Raw genomic sequence first — 20,532 nt, 5'->3', positions numbered from 1 at the left:
ACCTAGCCTAGCTGACACCTGACCAGAGGAACCAATGGGGGAACAAAATGTTTCAAAAGGAAGGAGGGAAGTTTCCTTTGTTTAGTCAGTTTCAGTTTCAGCTGGAGTGAAAAAGATCAAGGAACCAGCCTCTTATCAGAGTAGTAAGTTTTAGAAAGGGATAAATAGGTTTATGTTTATTTTCTTTTGTAACTTGTCTTGGTGCCATTAAGGGAATTATCAAATTGAGTATTTTTGTGTGTATTAATATTTTTGCTCAGGGGAACATCCTGTGTTTTCTATCGTTGTCTGTGAGGTCAGCTATATGCTGTCTCCCAGAGGTTTTTTTTTTTCTTTTACCTTTCTTTTCTTTAATTAAAAGCCTTCTTTTTAAGAACCTGATTGATTTTTCCTTGTTTTAAGATCCAAGGGGATTGGATCTGGACTCACCAGGAATTGGTGGGGGGAAAGGAGGGTGGATGGTTAAATTCTCCTTGTTTTAAGATCCAAGGGGATTGGATCTGGACTCACCAGGAATTGGTGGGGGGAAAGGAGGGTGGATGGTTAAATTCTCCTTGTTTTAAGATCCAAGGGATTTGGATCAGTGTCCACCAGGGAATTGGTGGAGGAGTCTCTCAAGGCTACCCAGGGACGGAAACAGGGCCGCCCAGAGGATTCCGGGGGCCCGGGGTCTTCGGCGGCGGGGGGCCCTTCCGTTCCGGGACCCGCCGCCGAAGTGCCCCGAAGACCCGCGGCGGGGGCCCCCCGCCGCCAAATTACCACCGAAGCGGGACCCGCCGCCGAAGTGCGGCGGGGGGGGGTCCCCGCCGCGGGTCTTCGGGGCACTTCGGCGGCGGGTCCTGGAACGGAAGGGGCCCCCCGCCGCCGAAGACCGGGCTGCACTTCGGCGGTGGGTCCCGCTTCCCCCCGGCCCCGGCCTCTTACCCCCGGCTCCCTCCTCGCCCGGAGTCTCAGCGCCTCCCCGGAACAGCGGCAGCATGTGGCCGGCGGGGCCTGAGCTCCGTCCCGCTCAGAGCCGCGTGGTGAGGGGGCGGGGCTGGGAGATCCCCGCTGAGCGGAGGGAGCGGAGCTCCCAGCCCCGCCCCCTGACGACGCGGCTCTGAGCAGGGCGGGGCTCAGGGGCCCCGGCGGAGACGCGGCGCTTGATGCACTGAGGCTCCAGGAGAGGGGCAGAGGCGGGAGCCTCCGCTGTTCTCTTGGGGGCCCCTGCGGAGTCCGGGGCCCGGGGCAAATTGCCCCCTTTGCCCCCCCTCTGGGTGGCCCTGGACGGAAAGGTTTTGGGGGGAAAGGGAGTGATCCAGGAACTCAGAAATTCTGGATGGTGGCAGCAAGACCAGATCTAAGCTGGTAATTAAGCTTAGAAGTGTCCATGCAGGTCCCCACATCTGACCCTAAAGTTCAGAGTCAGGGTGAGACCTATGACAAGCCCACAAAAGCTTATGCCCAAATAAATGTGTTAGTCTCTAAGGTGCTACAAGGACTCCTTGTTGTTCCAGTTAAAATATGTTTCAACATTAGTACTAGGTTCACAACACTTTTACTCCTGCATTCACAACACTCTGTTTTATCTTACTGCAAGTTCTCTGACACAATGTCACAGAACTAAGAGGCAGAGAGAGACACTGCATGAAAATAAAAGCAGGTAGAAACAGCAAAAGAACAAACTGCTCAGAATGGGAAAAGAGAAGAGACGTGCCAACACCTCCTCCCAATTTTTGTTTTCCATATTTATAGAAATAATAGGTTTTTGTTAAAGAAAATTCAGTATTAGACTTGTTTTTAATTGAAAAACATCCTAACTACAGATTTGGAATGTTTAGATACCAGATATCTGTACTGGTCCAAAAACTACAGAAAAATTATCTGTTTTCCCCATACTCTCTTTTTCCCATTTAATATACAAAACTACAGCACAAAAAAAAACTTATAGACTAGAAAAAAGGAAACAATATTCATTCAAGTTTTCACGCTCTTAATTCGTTACATGTACATAGGATTGAAGCCATGTATAAACATAAATAGTGATCAGATTCAGAAAGACAGAAGTGTTGTGACTATCTTGTAGGTTAATTTTCTCTTGGTAGTCACTGAAGTCCAGAATTTGAAAACCACAGAAATATATATGTATAACTTGCACAAAAAAGTCTGGTGTGTGCAAAATTTACTTTTACAATCTGGCTTTCCAGGCAGCTAGGTTATTGTTTCTAGTGCTGTTGACACTACCATTGGTTTTTATGAGCTAAAAAGCAATCCTGAGAAGCATGATTTGGCCAGAATTGGCCTCAATCTCCTGGTGACTATTAAAAGCAATACGGGAGATTTTAATAAGCCAAATGTCCAGTCAGCGACGCAGCGGGGCTAAGGCAGGCTCCCTACCTGCCCTGGCTCCGCGCGGCTCCTGGAACTGGTCGGCATGCCCTGGTTCCGCACGCTGCCCCTGCGCCCCATCCTGAGCACCATCTCCGCAGCTCCCATTGGCCGGGAACCACCCCTGACTTGCTGGTCGCTTCCAGGAGCCACCCAAGGTAAGCACCGCCCAGACAGAGCCCACACCCCTCACCCCCTCCCACATCCCAAACCCCTGCACCCCAAACCCCCTCCTGCACCTCATCCCCCTGCCCCAGCCTTGAGCCCCCTCCAGCACTCCAAACCCCTCAGCCCTACCTCAGAGCCTGCACCCCCAGCTGGAGCCCTCACCCCCTCATACACCCCAACCCTCTGCCCCAGCCCGGTGAAAGTGAATGAGGCTGTGGGAGAGTAAGCAACAGGAGGAGGGGGGATGGAGTGACCAGGGGTGTGGCCTCAGAGAAGGAGCGGGGAAGGGACATACCCTCGGGGAAGAGGCAGGGCAAGGGTGTTCAGGTTTGCGCAATTAGAAAGTTGGCAACACTACTTAGAACATAGACTTTTATCCATCATTCCCCCCACACACACTAGAATCACAACTTCTAGCTTGTGATTCAACTTATTTTGCCAGTGTCATCAAGATAACTAAAGCTGCTTGTGTTTCAGGAAAAAAAGGAAAAGAGTCAGAATTCAGCTGTTTACAAGAAACAGAATATGCAGAGTAGAACAGTGGTGCAGTAATCAGCATTTCCCCCCAATATTGATTTAAAAGAGTGTCAAAATCGGCACTTTCCCTGCATGCATTTTACTGTCCTACAAGGTGCTTTTAAAATAGCAGTTTTTGTTGTCTGACCCTGTTCTCTCTTTTCATTGATATGGTCTGCAAAAAGTCAATTGGTAGTTGCCATTATAATTGTAGTATCAGTGTCACTCTTTGAAAATCACTGACTGTATATAAATTAGTAAAACCAACAAAAGTAAACGTATTCAAACTACTTAATTTAAATATTTATTTTTAATAAGAGAGGTGAGCATGCAGAAACTCCGTTCATGCTCAACCGGCTTTCAGAAAGTTACCAGGAAAGATAACAAGGTTGTCAAAACCACAAATGCAAAACAGGGCTTTAATTTCAGTTTTAGATATTTTAAAATCCCAGCAGAAAACAAAATATAAATGGTGCCAGGAAAGATTAGGGAAAGTTCTTTTCCCACCTGGAACTATGTAACTCCTTTGGCTAGCAAGACAGCCTGTAAAGTGTAATCTTGAAACAGTAATTTAATTATCATAGAGTTCAATTTTATTATTATCACATCTGTGGAGCCCTCGCCCATGAGAAGAGAGGTTGCTATACAAGTGTTTATAATTTTGATAGACTGTTGCATAAGGAAGAGCAACCAAAAACATTTCATTGTAAGTTCAATATTATGTCACCCCTGATAACAAGGCTGCATTGTGCTTCTCTTCCTAACTTCACTGAACCTTAATAACACTCTCTCCACACTTTACTGTAATTAATAAAAAAAACAGTTTGTATCCCAGGAATAGTCTTCTACAAAGGACAAGCTATTACCCCACGTATTTTGGGGACTATGCCTAGTTATCTGAACTGGTTTTAAATACCATTTTAAATAAGGAAGTTCAAGCTAACAGGGTTTAAATACTGTTTACCTTTCCACTATCGACAATGAGCCAAATTCTGCACTGATTTACACCCCGTACATTCTCATTGACTTCCACCACATTCGAGTCAAAGAATTTTAAAAACAACATCTTAGTTTAGACTTTAAAGTTAATATAATAATAGACCATTTATTTTATGGTGTCCACAGTGTGCTAGCTGACACTGTAAAAATAAATACAATCCATTCTTATACTACCTTTCAATTCTAAACTAGGATGATGTATTTTTAATCTGTGTCACTTGAACGTGTTTGGAATTATGTTTAAACCATGTTAACAGTATTGGCTTTGTGACTATAATGTTTTGATTATTTATTTTTAAACCTTGATCACTCTCTTTTGTAAAGTAATGCATTTCCAAAATGAACATTCCATTTAATGACTGTAGTTACACTTGTGTAAAACTAACATAAGTGGGGACTAAGATGTTTCGTTGCATGCCAAATCTCTGCATGTGAAAAACAACAACATTAAAACACAAAAGACTATATGAATAGAATGTTAGGACTGACACACATGCAAAGCTATTCTGAGATGAAGCTGCCAAAATACTTAAAACTAGTCCTTAGTGTGCAAGTCACTGTAATACACATGGTTCCTGTCAAAGGCTCCCACAACACTAAGCAATACTAAATACTTGGATTATTATTCTACTACTCTAACACTGTAAAGTGATACCTCAGTACAGTAAACACTTTATTTGACCCATATATGCTAAATCTGTAAGGGGGTAGGAGGGAAGGAATATCCCAGTTCTTCAAATTTCGTAATTTTTATCTTTTAAATTTTACATTACAGTGTATATGAAAAAAGAAAATATTTTAAAAGCAGGTAGACCTCAGCACATTCAGTGAAGGGCCACTTTAACTGATGTTCACTTGAATGAAATTTGTTACACTCATTCCAAGAATGGTCAGCAAGTTGTACTCACATGCTCTAGATAACTAGAATTTTCCAATGAGCTCACCACTGTAGTATCAGAGTTCCTTATAAGTTCTAAAAGTAAACATGTTAAGTATCTTTATGTTTTATTATTTGTATTCCAATAATGCCCAAAGGTCTGAAACAGAACTGGATGTACATTGTACTAAACATTGTGCAAACAAGCAGTTTTTCTAAATGAGCAAAAAAGATGAATTCTTCAAGTGAGTTTGCTGAGTCAATAAAAACAAACAAACAAAAACCTTAGCACCTGCATACACAGGTGGATATTATTTTGACCATTTTAGCTGGTCATATTATAGTTTCCTAGGCACATTTGTACTGTCTTGCACACCCTTTCTGCAGGGGAAGGAAGAACAGATACTTTCCACCCCTCCGCCACCCCCCCCCCAGGTGGGCAAGGAGTGGGTGGAGAGGTGTGGGTTACTGGGCAGAACTTTGACAGAAGTGTGTGAGGAGGATCTGGATAAGGATCAGTGGCAGATGATTCCTTCCCCTCTGGAGTAAGGGGGGGAAATTAGGGAAGAAACTGTGACTATTAGTTGCCTGAGTTTCTCCTGGGATGGTGCAGGTATGTGCTGCCCCCTATCGAGGGGGATGCAAGTCTCAGTCTTGCCTTTGCGTAAGAAGAGAGCAGCACTGGGTTCCTGGTTCCTCAAGGAAGTTCTGAGAAGTATAGGGAGGTCACTCACCAGCCAGTGCACCCCCACATGAATAAGCATGGTGTAGCAGTGTCTTCAACTGGCACCACCTGTCAATAGCCTCTCTGAGCCTATGGTGCCTTACTTCTTCTCACAATTCAGCCCTTCAATGAGGTCATTTATAGTCCTGCCTCTTCCAGGCTAATAATAAGTCCAATAAAACAAGTCTAATGATCTTATCCCAGGCTTTCAGTCCCACCCTGGGCTCAAAAGTCTGTGTCTCCCTTTATATCCAGGGGCCTTTACATCCCCTTCCTTGGGGTCAGAAAAGGAACCAAGGCCATCCCTCTAATCTGTGTTCCAATCCAAGGACCCTATATTCAGCAGCTAAGGTCTGCTTCTCAGATTCACTGCTGAGTCCCTGGTCCACTTTCTGCCTTCATCTGCCTCCAGGCCCCTTTCAGAGAGCAACTATTTACAATGCTTTCTCCCTGAGGGTATTAGCACTTTGTGCCACTTTCTGCCAGTTTGAGAGTGATGCAAAGTCCTCCCTCAGCCCTGCTCTATGCTTCAAATGTAGGTTGACATAGCTACAGTGGTCAAGGGTGTGAAAAATTCACACACCCCCAAGCACCGCAGTTAAGTCAATCTAACCCCCAGAGTAGGAGCAGATTGAAAGAATTCTTCCATCAACCTACCTACCGCTGCTAGGGAAGGGAGTGCATTACCTACATTGATAGGAAAGCCTTTTTTGTCACTGCAGGAAGCATCTATGCTACATTACTAGCTGTAATGTAGACATGGCCTCAGACTCCCTGACAGCAGCCCATTCTGCTTGGTCTGCAGGCTTTTATCCCAGCTCTTGATAGCCCACCAATTAGCTGTAATCCCCTTAGTAACTGGAAGGGTGGGGTTTACACACCCCATCACAGGAAGGGATTTATATGCTTACCTAAGGCTACGTATACTCTACCGCCTATGTTGGCAAAACTTATGTCACACAGGGGTGTGAATATTTCACCCCCCCTGAGTGACGTAAGTTACACCGACAGCGCTATGTTGGCGGGAGAGCTTATGCTGCTCACAGGCATCAGTTTTTTATGCCAACTGGACAGCTCTCTCCTGTCAGCACAGAGCATCTTCACCACACCTGCTAGTTTATGGGAGAATAGCCAGTAACGGCCCAGTCCTTCTTTGAAGTGAATTAAAAGCGCAGGGTACGGAACACAATGCTAGAGGTATTGCGTATTTCACAGGATCAGCTCCAAAGCCATCAACAGAGAGAGAGCAAACAGAGTTTTACTCTAAATGGGCACACTCCGATATTATGAGTAGCAGAGGAGGCAATTAATAAGCTATATTTATGGATGATCTATACTTATCTGTGAACTACAGATTTAGCCAAAGGAAAACAATCCACAAGAGAGATGTCACAAATTAAAACCACAGAGCGGATACAAATAAGAAATGAGGAATGATGAGGCAATATGATATCAAGCAAGATCAGAAACTTTAGAAACAGAAGAAGTGAAACAAGTGCACAGCCAACACTAAGAAGAGACCCAAGAAGCTCAGCTACCAACTATCAGACTGAGCCAAGCTCTGGAAGAAAATTTTTAGAAAACAGAAGCAGGAATAATCCTGATCAGCAACTCCATACTTAAGAAGATTTGTGGCCCAGATTAAAAAAAAAAAAAAGGTATCATGCCATCATAAAATATATTGCAATAAGGATCCTAAAGAAGGTTGAGGTTTATCACCAATTATAATTCACACTGGAACTTATCACCACCGAAAAATCATTTTATATGATCAATGGGACTACTCGCGGTGTAGGGTACTACTCAACAGGAGGGTAGCAGAATTGAGCTCAAAATGAGATTTAACTTGCAAAAATACAATAAAAATTATTTAAAATCCCCACGTATCCGAGGAAAATAATATGAGAAAATTAAGGCTGTCAAACAATTAAAAAAATAAATTGTAATTAATCGCAAGACTTAAAAAACAGTTGTGATTAATTACAGTTTTAATTGCACTGTTACACAATAATCAAATACCAATTTAAAAATGTAATACAAATATTTTAGATGTTTTTCTACATTTTCAAATACATTAATTTCAATTACAACACAATACAAAATATGCAGTGCTCACTTTATATTATTTTAATTACAAATATTTGCACTATTCAAAAAATGAAGAAATAGTATTTTCTCAGTTCACCTTATACAAGTATTATAGTGCAATCTCTTTATTGTAAAAGTACAACTTATCAATATGGAATTATTTGGGTTTTTTACATAACTGCACTCAAAAACAAAATTTTAGAACCTACAAGTCCACTCAGTCCTACTTCTTGTTCAGCCAATCGCTAAGACAAACAAGTTTGTTTACATTTACGGGAGATAATGCTGCCCGCTTCTTATTTACAATGTCACATGAAAGTGAAAACATGGCACTGGTGGAGTTGGTGTAGCAAGATATTTATGTGCCAGATATGATAAACATTTGTATGCCCCTTCATGCTTCAACTTGTAGGCTCTAAAATTTTACAATGTTTTGTTTTTGAGTGCAGTTACTAAAAAAAAATTCTACATTTGTAAGATTGCACTACAGTACTTCATAGATATTTTGTGATAACATTTGTGTATCATAGATTAAAATACTATTACTTTTATCTTTTTTTACAGTGCAAATGTGTGAAATAAAAAATATAAAGAGAGCACTGTACACTTTGTATTCAGTGTTGTAACTGAAGTCAATATATTTGAAAATGTAGAAAAACATCCAAGAATATTTATAATTAATTTAAATTGGTATTCTACTATTGTTTAACAGTGCAATTAAAACTGATTAGTCATGACAAATTTTTTTAGTCTAGTTAATTCATTTTGAGATAACCGCAAGCATTAGCTGCAATTAATTGACAGCCCTAGAAAAAACTGTACAAAATAGTACGGAGGAACCTGGAAAGCAGTAATGCTGAAAGTGAGCTAGGGAAGATAATGGACAGCAGATTAGACAGAAGTTGTTTACTATGTGACAGCAGAAAAGCCCAATGCAATTACAGCTGTGTACACAGTGGTGCCATGGGACAGAACAAGGGCATAACGGTACCTCTCTCTGTAGTCCTGGAGCAGCTGCACGTAGAATATTGCATTTAGTTATTTCCCATAGAGGCATTGGAAAAACTGAAGAAATTTCAGGAAAGAATGAAAATGGTCAGAGGTTGAGGCTTCTGAAATATGAAGATATTAAAAGAATTAAATACGCATGTCTAGTCTAACAAATTGCTAGTAGAGAAGGAGAGAAATATAAATATTAGAAGGCTGTAAATACCAAGTATGATGAGTAATTATTTAAATGAGTACAAAGAATATAACCAGGAGTATTATTATTTTTTAATATAAGCAGAACGATAGTGCCAATGGGCCAGCTGACAATATGACCCCATTGTGCTAGGCACACAGGGAAATAGACAGTGCCTGCCCCAAAGAGCTTACACGCTAAATAGACAAGACAGACAAAGAGTAGGGGAAGAGATACAACACAGCAGCAGAGTCAACAATGGGTTGGTCTGCAAGTCTCATGTTAGAGAAGGTGGTGGTCATCCCCTGGAGATGGGGCCTAGGTTGGACCCTATCTCCTCCCCCAGATAATACTGCAGTATCTGCTGAGGCTATTTCTTGTGTTTGCTCCCACCAGCTTGATTTACTCTGACCACCCAAAGTAGAATAATGTTAAAAAAAAAAACCAAAAAAAATGGACAAAATTAAAGTAACCTTCAGGAAAAAAAAACACTGTCCATAAGATCTACTAGGCTGGATAACAGTTTCCCATAGGAAGTGGTGGAACGGTAGATTGAAAAACTAGATTGAACAAAACCCTAGTACAATAGGGCACTAGCTTGTGTTTTCAGAAAGATGTTCTATATGACCTAATACATCTTTCCTATCTTTAACTTCTATGATAGATAATTTATCTATGGTTATCCCATACTGACTCCCCTCATAAATGAAGTGTCATAAGTACAGATGGCCAAAAAATATTCAAATTTTCAAAGGAAAAAGCTTTTGTTTATGTGGTTTTGCTGGGTTTTTTGTTTGTTTGTTTGTTTTTTTACAAAAAATTCTCAGTTTTGAACAGCTCCAGTCATAAGAAGTAAGTCATCACATTGGCACAGTATGAATTGTAGTGACACACACACACAAACTTTTTTTTTCTATCTCCAGTTTTGCAGCACTCAAACAGTTCTACAGACATCTGAATAATCAGATACTTATAATGCCTTGAAGATAGAATAGGAGAAGTTTCATTTGATAGAAATGATTATTGATAACAAGGCGAGCTTATTCTCCTTTTGCTGTACATGTGAAATTCTCATTGATGTCAGTGTGGGAGTGACACTTTTCTATATATACAAGCTTTATACCTTAAAGTCTTTGTAAAAATGATGACATGAGAGAGTTTGCCAACATTCTGCAGTGGGAATCAGTGTATTCTTCTATCCAATATTGCTCCCCAAAAATGCTGTGTCCATATTTATGAAACAGACCTTATTCATTAGTTCCCATATATTAGTTAAAAAACAATTAAAAATTGACATAATTACTACAAACAACATAAAAATAACAAATTATCACTGCTTGGCCCCTGGCAGGTATGGCTATATAGTAAAAACAATTAAGAATCTGAACCTTCCTCTTTTCCAGAATTACTGAAATCCAAGCAAGAATACCAATTAAGTAATAGACATTGGATTCTATCATGTAAATGTTCACTCATGAACGTTAAAATTTCCCCTTGCAGGGAGAACTAACACAGACCTATACACCACTTAAATCTTAATGAAGTCCTATTTTGAGGCCTTAAGTGTTGCATATGCCTTTTGCTGGTCATTTACATAGGACTGAATTTCACCGGTTGTTAGATTCTACTTATGGGAGTAGACTCATTTAGGTTAAGGAAAAAATACATGAGTAAATTAATTCTATAATCCTTAATGATTATACAGGATGCAAAACCTAAAAAGGACAGTGATATTTAGTTGATTAAAATTTAAAAACAACAACAACAACAAAAAACAGTCAAGTACACATAATATGCAAATAAGAGCGTTGACCCTGTGCTAGTTATGACTGCTTCGGTTTGGACACATGAGTTTTTTCTGTTCATTCAACCAGCATATTAATTTTAACAAGAGAGCAAATTACTTTTTCCTCAAAAAGCATACACATTTTTTATCAAACTACAATCAAACACTTTTCCAGAAACACAATGGTATAGGTTTGGGTCGTTCAAGCTAACAGACTGCCTTATAACTTTTTAGAGGTTGAAATGTACTGTACTCCTCACTGGACCTACTGTTGCCAACCCTCCAGGATTGTTCTGGAGTTTCCAGGAATTAAAGATTAATCTTTAATTAATGATTATGTCATGTGATGAAACCTCCAGGAATACATCCAACCAAAATTGACAACCCTGTTTGGCCTGGCCCAGTTTGCAAAAGAGCATGGTTTTGGAGGGACTTAAGGATTCCTGCTCTCTAAGGAAACAAAAGCTGGGATCCTTTTGAAAATTAATCCAACCTAGCAGGTGACCGTACCCTATTTTTAAATATGATTTTATTGTGGAAGGTATCAAAGCTAGGCCTTACCAACATCCTGTTTAAAAAAAAAATTAGTTCATGGGTCTTGCTTGCTTTTATTAAAGTATAACAGAATTAAAGGGGTTCATGATACGGTTTTAATTGCAACAATGACATTATACCATTTGTAGAGAAGCTCAGATTTTATAATAAGTTAATCAAATATAAAAGCAAACATACTTTAAAAATACATACTAATATTATTTATTCTTGCATGGTTTGAAATCAATACATAAACCAAATCTATGTCTTATTTGACTAACCAGTGAAATTAATGTCCCAGAATGCTGGACTTGATAAGATAAACGAACCAAAATATTATAAGGTGGCAGAAAAAGAAATAATTTTCCGATAATAGTAATTTACGGATGCACAGTTTGATCATCTCTTTGCATTCAGAGAGATATGTTTGGGAAGAATGACAAGAGATAGAATATGCATAATTTATTTATTTTCAGACTGAATCAAGGTGTGAGCTGTTACCATTGCAAGGCAGGATATTCAATAATTGCTTTGCTTTGGTTTTCTAAAAGTTAAGAGACTGATCAAATTGGCTATGGTCCTGTGCAACTGTCTTACAGAACCAACAAGCCTAGATCCTGACATGATCAGAAATTTTGAATTGTTTTCAGGCTGTATGGTCGGTTTTAGATGCAGGCAAACATCGATGAGGGAGTTAATACTACACCTCTACCTCGATATAACACTGTCCTTGGGAGCCAAAAAAATCTTACTGCGTTATAGGTGAAACCCGTGTTATATTGAACTTGCTTTGATCCACCGGAGTGCGCAGCCTTGCCCCCCCGGAGCACTCCTTTACCGCATTATATCCAAATTTGTGTTATATAAGGTGGCGTTATATCGAGGTAGCGGTGTATCACCAATTTATTACCTGATGGTGGGAGGGTGGATCCAAAATATCTACATCTATGGGGATCTACCTGTCTTCCCTCCCAAGATGATGCCACATAAGAGCCAATAGAGGCTACTTTAGCTTTTTCTCTTGATTAGAGAAATCTCCACTGAATGGCTCTGCTATTACTCTGTGGCCTGGAGAGGGCCCTGGAGATTTCTGTTGACCCGCCCATCCCAGGCACACATGCTAGGAACTGAGCTGTGGATTTGGCACTTTAAGAGAAGCTGACACCTCACATAATATTTTATCAATGTGCATTTTTCCACTTTTTAAAATGTCACTTTGTTTTTTCTTCTCTTTTTTTCATTATGAAAACAAAAAGGACTATTTTAATAAAAACACAGTATTTGTTTCCTAAACGTTCATCTCTTCCCGCTGGTTATTCCCTGCTGATTATGAAGTCATTATCACTTGTTTGTGACAATTTCCACAGAAACCATAGTGATCTCATAGAGGGGTATGACTTCAGGTGGAAAATAAGCAACATAAATCCATGCAAGTATCACTAGTTACAAATGAAAATGGGAAAGCAGAAAATGTTATATGTGAAACAAAAATGTCTAAACAGAAAAAAATTCAAAGTTTTTCACAAGGCATTACTGGATCTTTCTTATAATAAACATGTCAACTCAGAAGAGACAGCTTCCAGCTGAGCACCATGCTCTCAACACCCATAATTCAGACTGAGTAGCAGATGTTAAATGTGAAATCCATTAAGACCAATTAGATTTTCCAGAAGAAGGTACAGTAATAGCATGTGGAGGCAATCCCATATTACACAACAGCACCAAAAAAACAAAAAAGTCAGACAGCTCAAAATGTAAGTGGTATGTTTTATCTGAAAAGTGACCAACTAGGATCTCAGTTCTGAGCTGCCTGCAATCATTTCAAGTAAAGAACTAACTTTGGCCTACTCTTGCAATATGAAAAACACTTTTGTGGGGTGTGATGGGGTGTCCACAGCACACAGCACTGGAAGACTTTAAGATGGCCAGGCAGGCCAATTAACTTCATGGGCTGCACCTGGAGGAGGAGCCAGGGACCATGGAACTAATTGAGAGCAGACTCAGCTGTGCAGGAATAGGTGGGGCCTGTATATAGCCAGGTAGCTGGAAACGGATGAGGGCTACTAGGAAAGGTGGCAGGAAGCAGCCACTCCCTGAGAGGAGGGTTAGGAGCTGGTATAGCCAGAGAGCACACGAACCAGGTGTGGCAAGAAGCAGTCCAGAGAAGTATCAGAATCAGGGCTGGTAGAGGAAAGCCCAGGACTGTTGAGCTGAGGGTCTCTGGGCTGGAACCTGGAGTAGAGGGTGGGCCTGAGCTCCCCTGCCAGCCACTGAGAGAGTGATAGTGTGGGGCAGTGAAAAGGAAGACTGCCTAGGACTGCTAGGATGAAGAAACTGTATTACCCTAGAAGGGAGGAACACCGAATCACCTAGCCGCAGGCCTGAGTCACGAAGAGGACACTGTGGTTCCTGGGACTGACAGAGGGGATGCAGACCAGAGGGAGAGACAGGATGATGACCTACAAACCACAAAGGGGGTACTGACCTCAAGAGCTAATCCCCAGAGCAACCAGGAGGAGGAACCAGCAGACCAGCAGTGACTGATGCACCCTGTGAGATGAGGCAATGGGAGGAGTAGGGCAAAGGTGATCACATACTATGCGCAACCAGCCAATTAATCAACACTTTTGGATGACAGCTTGGAAGTATCCTGCAGAGAAGAAGCCGAGGAGACCCCTTCTTTCTCTCTCCCTAACCCCATGTGTATGCATCATTATACATAGTAAGCTGTGTCACTCTGGTATCATCTGGGGCATGGGGGAAACAGATAAATTCTGTTTTATACTTGGAAGTTAACTTTCATGGAGGGATTGTACTCAATGTATCAGAGGAAAAATGCAGTTCATTCTCCTGTAGCTATATGGGCTTTGCAGTGCCAACATGAATTAAAAAGTAAACTTATTTTGGATTACTAAACAGACATGACTTGTACTACAAGAAGCAGATCCACTAAGCACTTTTCAGAGCTGAGACACACTTTAAAGTTAAATGTTGGTCATGTAGCAATTGTATAGGTAAATGAAGAAGTCATTGCATACCTACTAGCTTACACACAACTGGGGGCACTACAACCTGATTTCTTAGAGTTCTGGACAACACTAAGGAGGAATGACTGAATCTGTGCTTTTCAGGAAATGTTAAAGCTGTTGCATGACTTCCTCGTGTGCAGTGTCAAACAAATTTTGGTTCTTGAATCAAAGTTAGACTGCAACCATCAGCCTAATTATAACTGTTCTCTAAACTAAATAAATAAACCACAGTCATAAGTGGATTTGATCTACAATAAGCTTTAAAAAATGAATATGGTAAATTGTAGCTGATCATTTCAAACCAAAACACCTAGTAAAGTTAGAGGTATACTATTACACTAAGTTTAATTAATGGTGAAAAGCAAAACTAAGTTTGACAGCATGAAGTTAACAGTACAATGTACAGACTAAAGGAGACATTTTCCTTCCAACTTACATCAGTTGTTCCCTATGGGTGATCAGTGCATGTATCCAAGGGCTGGATCTGACCCTAAGGAAGCTGTTTGGAAGTATATTTCTCACTAATCTAATGGATCAGTATATCTTACCAATCGCTGTATAGCATGTCATTCTTAGAAAACAGTTAAAGGTCCACAATCTACAAATAAACAGTCAACAAATCCTGAGGTCTCTGTGACTATTATATGATTAGAGTACAATTATTAACACTGAGCCTGGTAAGTCTGAGACTAACAAGATAGCTAAAAGGATTTTTTTAAGTTGTTGAAAGATGAAAGCGTGAATACGTAACAGAAAATTAGGCTTCTTTCCTGCTTAAACACCAAATTAACATTCTGATGTGGGACAAAAAAAAATTATAAACACAAAACTTTGTAACAGAATAAGGTTCAATTCTTTTAGTGCTTTAGTTGTGAAAACGTGAAGGGCTCTTATACCTTTAGGGAACCACTCCGTGTTGAGTGCAGTGTGACTACTACCAGCCTCCTCAGTGAGAGTTCTGGGAAAATCGCCTTTGTAGCAGGCCCAATTCTTCCTCATGTTCCAGCATGCATAGTGGAAGTGTGGCTGCTGCGCCATATTTGAAGAGATTGCAGTATCCACTCTTTTCTATGCCTAGCCAGCTCAGCTTGTGGGTAAGGAGAGGATGAGACCATGGCACTGTCAGCTTCCCCATTCCTGTGGGAGAATCTAGTGCCAGCAAATACATTAGCCCTGAGTAGTCCTTCCACTCATGCAGGGTCCACTCCAAGTTTTTTGCTGCCCCAAGCAAAAAAAATTTCCCATGCCCCCCCCAGCCCCGCCCCATTCCCCAAATCCTCGGCCCCGTCTCCTCCCCCGGGCATGCCACATTTCCCCTCCTACCCCTCCCTACCAGGCTTGAGAGAAGCAGAGTGGCGGTGCACTCGGGGGAGGAGGTGAGCTGGGGGGGTCCTCTGCCCCCCCAGGTTACTCCCTGCAGCCCTCCCCACGCCCTCCACCACCACAACTCACCTCCGCTCCGCCTGCTACAAGGGCCGCCTCTGAGTGTGCCGCCTCCACTCCGCTTCTCCCCCCCTCACTCCCAGGCTTGCCACGTGAATCAGCTGTTTTGCGGCAAGCCTGGGAGGGAGGGGGAGAAGCAGAGCGGTGGCGCGCTTGGGGGAGCAGGCGGCAGTGGAACAGAGGTTTTCTGGGGGGTGGTTCCTCTGACCCCCCCCCGGGATTACTTCCTGCGGCCATCCCTGCGCTCCACACCGCCACAGCTCACCTCCACTCAGGGCCAGCTCCCGCCTTTTTGCGCCCCAAGCAAAAAAAAAAAAAAAGGAGCCGGAGTGCGGTCCCTTGGAAAGTGCAGCCCCAAGCACATGCTTGGAGCGCTAGTGCCTAGAGCCAGCCCTGCACTCATGGTGAGTAGCACAAAGGCAGGGGTGCAAGGGATAGCCATTCCCCCCCATGTACTTGTGCTTGGGCCAACCACAATCTTGCCTTTACATTTCTAAAGCAAGGTAACCAATCAGACTATTCTGTTTAACAGAATGTGTTAATTACACCATCAATTTGAAATATAGTTTGTTTCAAAAAATGATTTAAAAGTAGTTTCAGGTAGTTCACTATGCCTTTGTCCCTCTGCCTGTTTCTGTGATTTTACAAAATAATTTCCTCTCTTCTGTTGCTGTGTGAAAGACCCACACAACTATTAGGGAAAACTGTCTAATTATACATAAGAAACCATAAAATTATTCTGAACAAAGTGCTGTCAAATGCATAAACCAAACAAGCTGGAAAAAATAGGGAAAGCATTTTTCACTAATTTCTTTCAGCCGTAGGAATCTTAGGTGTTACTTTAACAATAGTAGGTTAAAAAACAAAACCCTCAGACAGAAGGATAATTTGTAAGTTGAAATATATTTTAAAGAAATTAACCACATGTTCTACTTTTTACAAATAAAAAAATGGAAAAATACAAACAAAATAAAAATTACAGTGAGATCAAATTCATCCCTCGTATAATTACACTGAAGCCAATGGAGTTACACCAAGGATTAATTTGCCCATTGATGTAAAACAGAGCACTGGTCTTTACAGTAACATACAACACACTGCGTAATCCAAAACATTATGAAAATCACCCAACAGAGACCTACAAATAGTTTGGGGACAATAAATAATTCTGGATCAGTTCCTACTGATGTCAGTAGCAAACTCCTCTTGTCTTCAGTGGGACAGGATTTGACCCTAAGGGAACATTTAATTTAATATAGGGTGTGATCCTGTAAATCCGCCATGTATAAGATTCTTATGACCCACATGAGGCTTACAGAATCAAGACCATAATTGATATATTTAAAAATAAAGTTACATTCCGAACTAAAAATCCTTTGTCATGAATATTTAAACTTTGCAATGCTTTAGTGGAGAAGAACAAATTTTAAAGTTCTATGAAAAAAATATAGATTAATAAATATAGTTAATAGAACCATAATATTTGTTTGTCTTTTCACATTTGAATAAAATCTTTTAAAAATCAATATTAGATTAATATGCACACACAAATATATAATTACATACTTGGAAAGCTATTTCTGGAAAAAACAGAACTTTGGATATTTTCACAGTCTCAGTAAAAACCATCAGAAATTTATTATATATTTAGGAATATCTATGCATCCCTCCCACAATACAACACACACACAGAGGGGGAAAATAAAAATTAAATAGTTTACAAAGTTGATCCAGAAAAATGAAATGAAAGCCCTCCTAAAACTCAGTGTTTGTTGTCTTAGTTAAAAGCAGTGTGATTTGATAGATCTTGGAAATTAATTTTCAAAATAGCAATTTAATACACACTGTTATTGAAAGATAATCAGCAGCATGATGGTGCTGACCATCTACATAACACAGTGTAGTATACATTATTGAATTAAATTTTCCCTCTGATGGCAAGCTGTTGAAATCTATCCATTCTTATAGGTTTCAGAGTAGCAGCCGTGTTAGTCTGTATCCGCAAAAAGAACAGGAGTACTTGTGGCACCTTAGAGACTAACAAATTTATTTCAGCATGCAATTCTGATAAACACTCTGCCCAGCTATAGTTTTGTACACAAAACAGGTTGCTTCATTTAGTCTTACTAGGGGATAAGTTAGAAGTGGTTCTATCTACCACCTACTCTCTCAGGCAGATGTTTTACTAAAACATTCCTCCTGTGCTCAAAAAGCATGAAAGCATACAACCCCAAGAGGAGCCACTGAATGGAAAACTATTATCTCTTCTACAGGCTTTAACTCAACTCTCCAACACATTAAAAAGGTTTAAGGCTTCTTGTGTCTTTGAAAGAAAAATTTCTGCCAAATGATTTGGTGTTATCTATCCAGCTGTGTTTTCATTAGTCCAAATCGCTCTCTAGTTATCCTCCTACACAGACTGCACACTTTAAATCGCACTAACAACAAACGTCCACATTTCATCTGCCATTTTCGAAAGACCCGAGGTCTGTAAGTATACCACAGTACACTACAAAAGAATTATTTAAGGCACCGTGTACATGCCATGGAGTTTTCTTCTTCGATACCCTTTAGAAAGTTGATTCTCTCATCACGGTTCAGTTCTATCCTTCACTGAAAATGTGCCCAGATGGAGTCTGTTTATTTTGCAGTTAATGAGAACGGAAGGAAATGTAGCGATAAAATATTAAAACCCTTCCTTGCTTCCAGCACTGATGTTTTAATCTTTGCAAAGCCCAACTTGAACAAAAAACAGTGAAACCCTTAAAGTCGGACATGACTGCTCTCTCCCAAACTCACATACACCTTTAAAGAGAGAAAGATAAAAGCAAGGCTGGTGGTGGTTACTCTAGACAGCTTTCGACTAGCGATAACTATGTTTTTGACGTATGATGCAAAAAACCCATCTGAAATACTGTGGATTCACTCAGAACCTCTCTCCAGTTTCCTAACATTAGTCATTACACCTGACAAGCACCAGCCCCGCTATTAGCCAGTGCCTATGCGCTGTATTCAGAATCAATTTCTTACAAATTCCAGATTAAGCTCTTTTACATATGGTACAAATAAATACACACACACCTGCATTGTAAAGCTATGAGTTTTCATGAATGACTGAACTAAACGCACTGTAGGAAGCAGCAATCCTATGGACATTTTGAAAGGGAAAAGCATCTGATCTGAACAAATTAGAAGCAGAGGGACCACAACCTGTTCTTCCAAAGGCACCTCAGTTAGGATTACTTTGACTCTACTGCTCTGGGGGAAGGGGGGCAGTTTCCTTCCTTTGTCCCCATAAAGCAAAAGAAGCAGCAAAAGTCAGTGGAATTTGATGCGGGGGGGAGGGAGAAGCTTACCCTTTTCTACGTCTTTAAATAGATGCTGCCAAGTCTCTCCCTCCATCCTTTTTTGGAGGGGGGGGTGAATATTTTAAAGTCTTTTTCTAAGGGAGGGTTTTGCAATGAGGCATGCACAAGCTCTCACTCAGAACCGGCCCCTGCTCCTGGACACCGCAATCCGGGCTGAGTCCTGGCAGAGGAAAACACCTGCCTGCCCTACCACACATGAACACACCAAGCCCTTGGCCTGCCTCCCTGGGGACTACTGCCAGGTGGGCAACTTACTGTAGAAGATGTACTCGGTGTAGCTGCTCCAGATCTTGTCCTCCCTGTACTGGTTGATGAAGGCGGCGGTGCCGGTGGAGTTACAAGCCACCATGTGGAAGCCGGCTTCCGAGAGCCGGTCAAACGCCTGCTCCAGGTAGGTGAACTTGAGGTAGAAGCGGGAGGTGTATTTCTCCGGGGGCCGGTCGGGGTCCCGGCTCTCGTTGAGCGTCTCCCCGAACACCTCCTTGGCCAGCGCGATCCTGCCGCACACCATAATCCGGGCCACCCTGCGGAACTTGGCGTCCGCCTGGTTCTCCCGCACCGTGGTGTACGAGCCCCGGTAGCCGACGGTGAGGAAGCCCGAGCGCTTCTCCGCCGCCCGCAGCAGGAGGTCGCCGCTGCCCTGCGAGTTGCTGTCCTCCAGGTCGCTCTGGCAGCCCTCGTCGTTGAGCGAGCCCTGCTTGGTGACCTTGGGGGAGAGCAGCTTGACCAGCTCCCCCAGCTGGAAGTACTCGGCCTCCCGCAGCAGCCGCTCCTTCTCCGGGAAGTGCTCGGGCAGCGCCAGCTGCTTGTCCCGCAGATAATCCAGCACGTACCTGAAGAGGAAGCCGTCGCGGTCGATGAAGAAGCGCGCCCGGCTGTCCCTGGGCAGCTCCCTGGCGGCCGCCTGGCTGCCCCGGCGCGGGGAGAACATGCTGGCCAGGGTGCTGTCCGGGACGCTGAGCAGCGTGGAGTGCTTGGTCACATACACCTGGCCGCCCACGTTCAGCTCCACCACCTCGGGGAAGGGCGAGCAGGACGGCGCGGCGGAGGAGGACCCCATGTCACTGATGGGCAGGATGCTGCCGCCGCCGCCGCCCGTGTCCTTCAAAGCCATGGCTGCAATGGACGGAGGGAGCGTCTCCAAGCCCCCCTCGCCCGGACGGCGCGCGTCTGCTCAAGCGGGCGGGCTCCGCGCGGCTGGAGGGCTCGGCCCACGTGTGCGCCCGGCTCCGTGCCCCAGCTGCAGGGAACTTCCCTGGGGCGCGCCCTCTCCCCCTCACTGCCCCATCCGGAGCGCCCCCCCCCCCGGGAAGCGTCTTCCCAGGCGTGGGCCCCGCTCCCTGCCCCCAGAGAAGGTACCAGTCCCAGCGCCCCAGCTGGAGGGCTTTCCCAAGGCGCTGTGGCCAGCAGCTGCAGCCCCTTTGTCGTGCCGCGCAGTCCGCAAGAGTGC

General features: G+C 42.6%; 1 protein-coding gene across 5 annotated transcripts in view; it reads right to left on the bottom strand.

Moving 5' to 3' along the window:
* The window catches only part of KCTD8 (potassium channel tetramerization domain containing 8), a 170,340-nt gene extending 150,117 nt beyond the window's left edge, over positions 1-20,223 (bottom strand). For all 5 annotated transcript variants that reach the window (XM_045019260.1, XM_045019261.1, XM_045019263.1 and 2 more), the window contains exon 1: positions 19,338-20,223. In XM_045019260.1, coding sequence (XP_044875195.1) covers positions 19,338-20,196 — 859 coding nt within the window. In that variant the 5' untranslated portion in view covers positions 20,197-20,223. The remainder of the gene's footprint in view (positions 1-19,337) is intronic.
* Positions 20,224-20,532: the final 309 nt, after the last annotated feature.

Source organism: Mauremys mutica, chromosome 5 (assembly GCF_020497125.1).
Source record: "Mauremys mutica isolate MM-2020 ecotype Southern chromosome 5, ASM2049712v1, whole genome shotgun sequence".
Lineage (NCBI taxonomy): Eukaryota > Metazoa > Chordata > Testudines > Geoemydidae > Mauremys > Mauremys mutica.
Note: the sequence above shows the minus strand (reverse complement) of the source record. Positions and strands in the feature narration are given on the sequence as shown.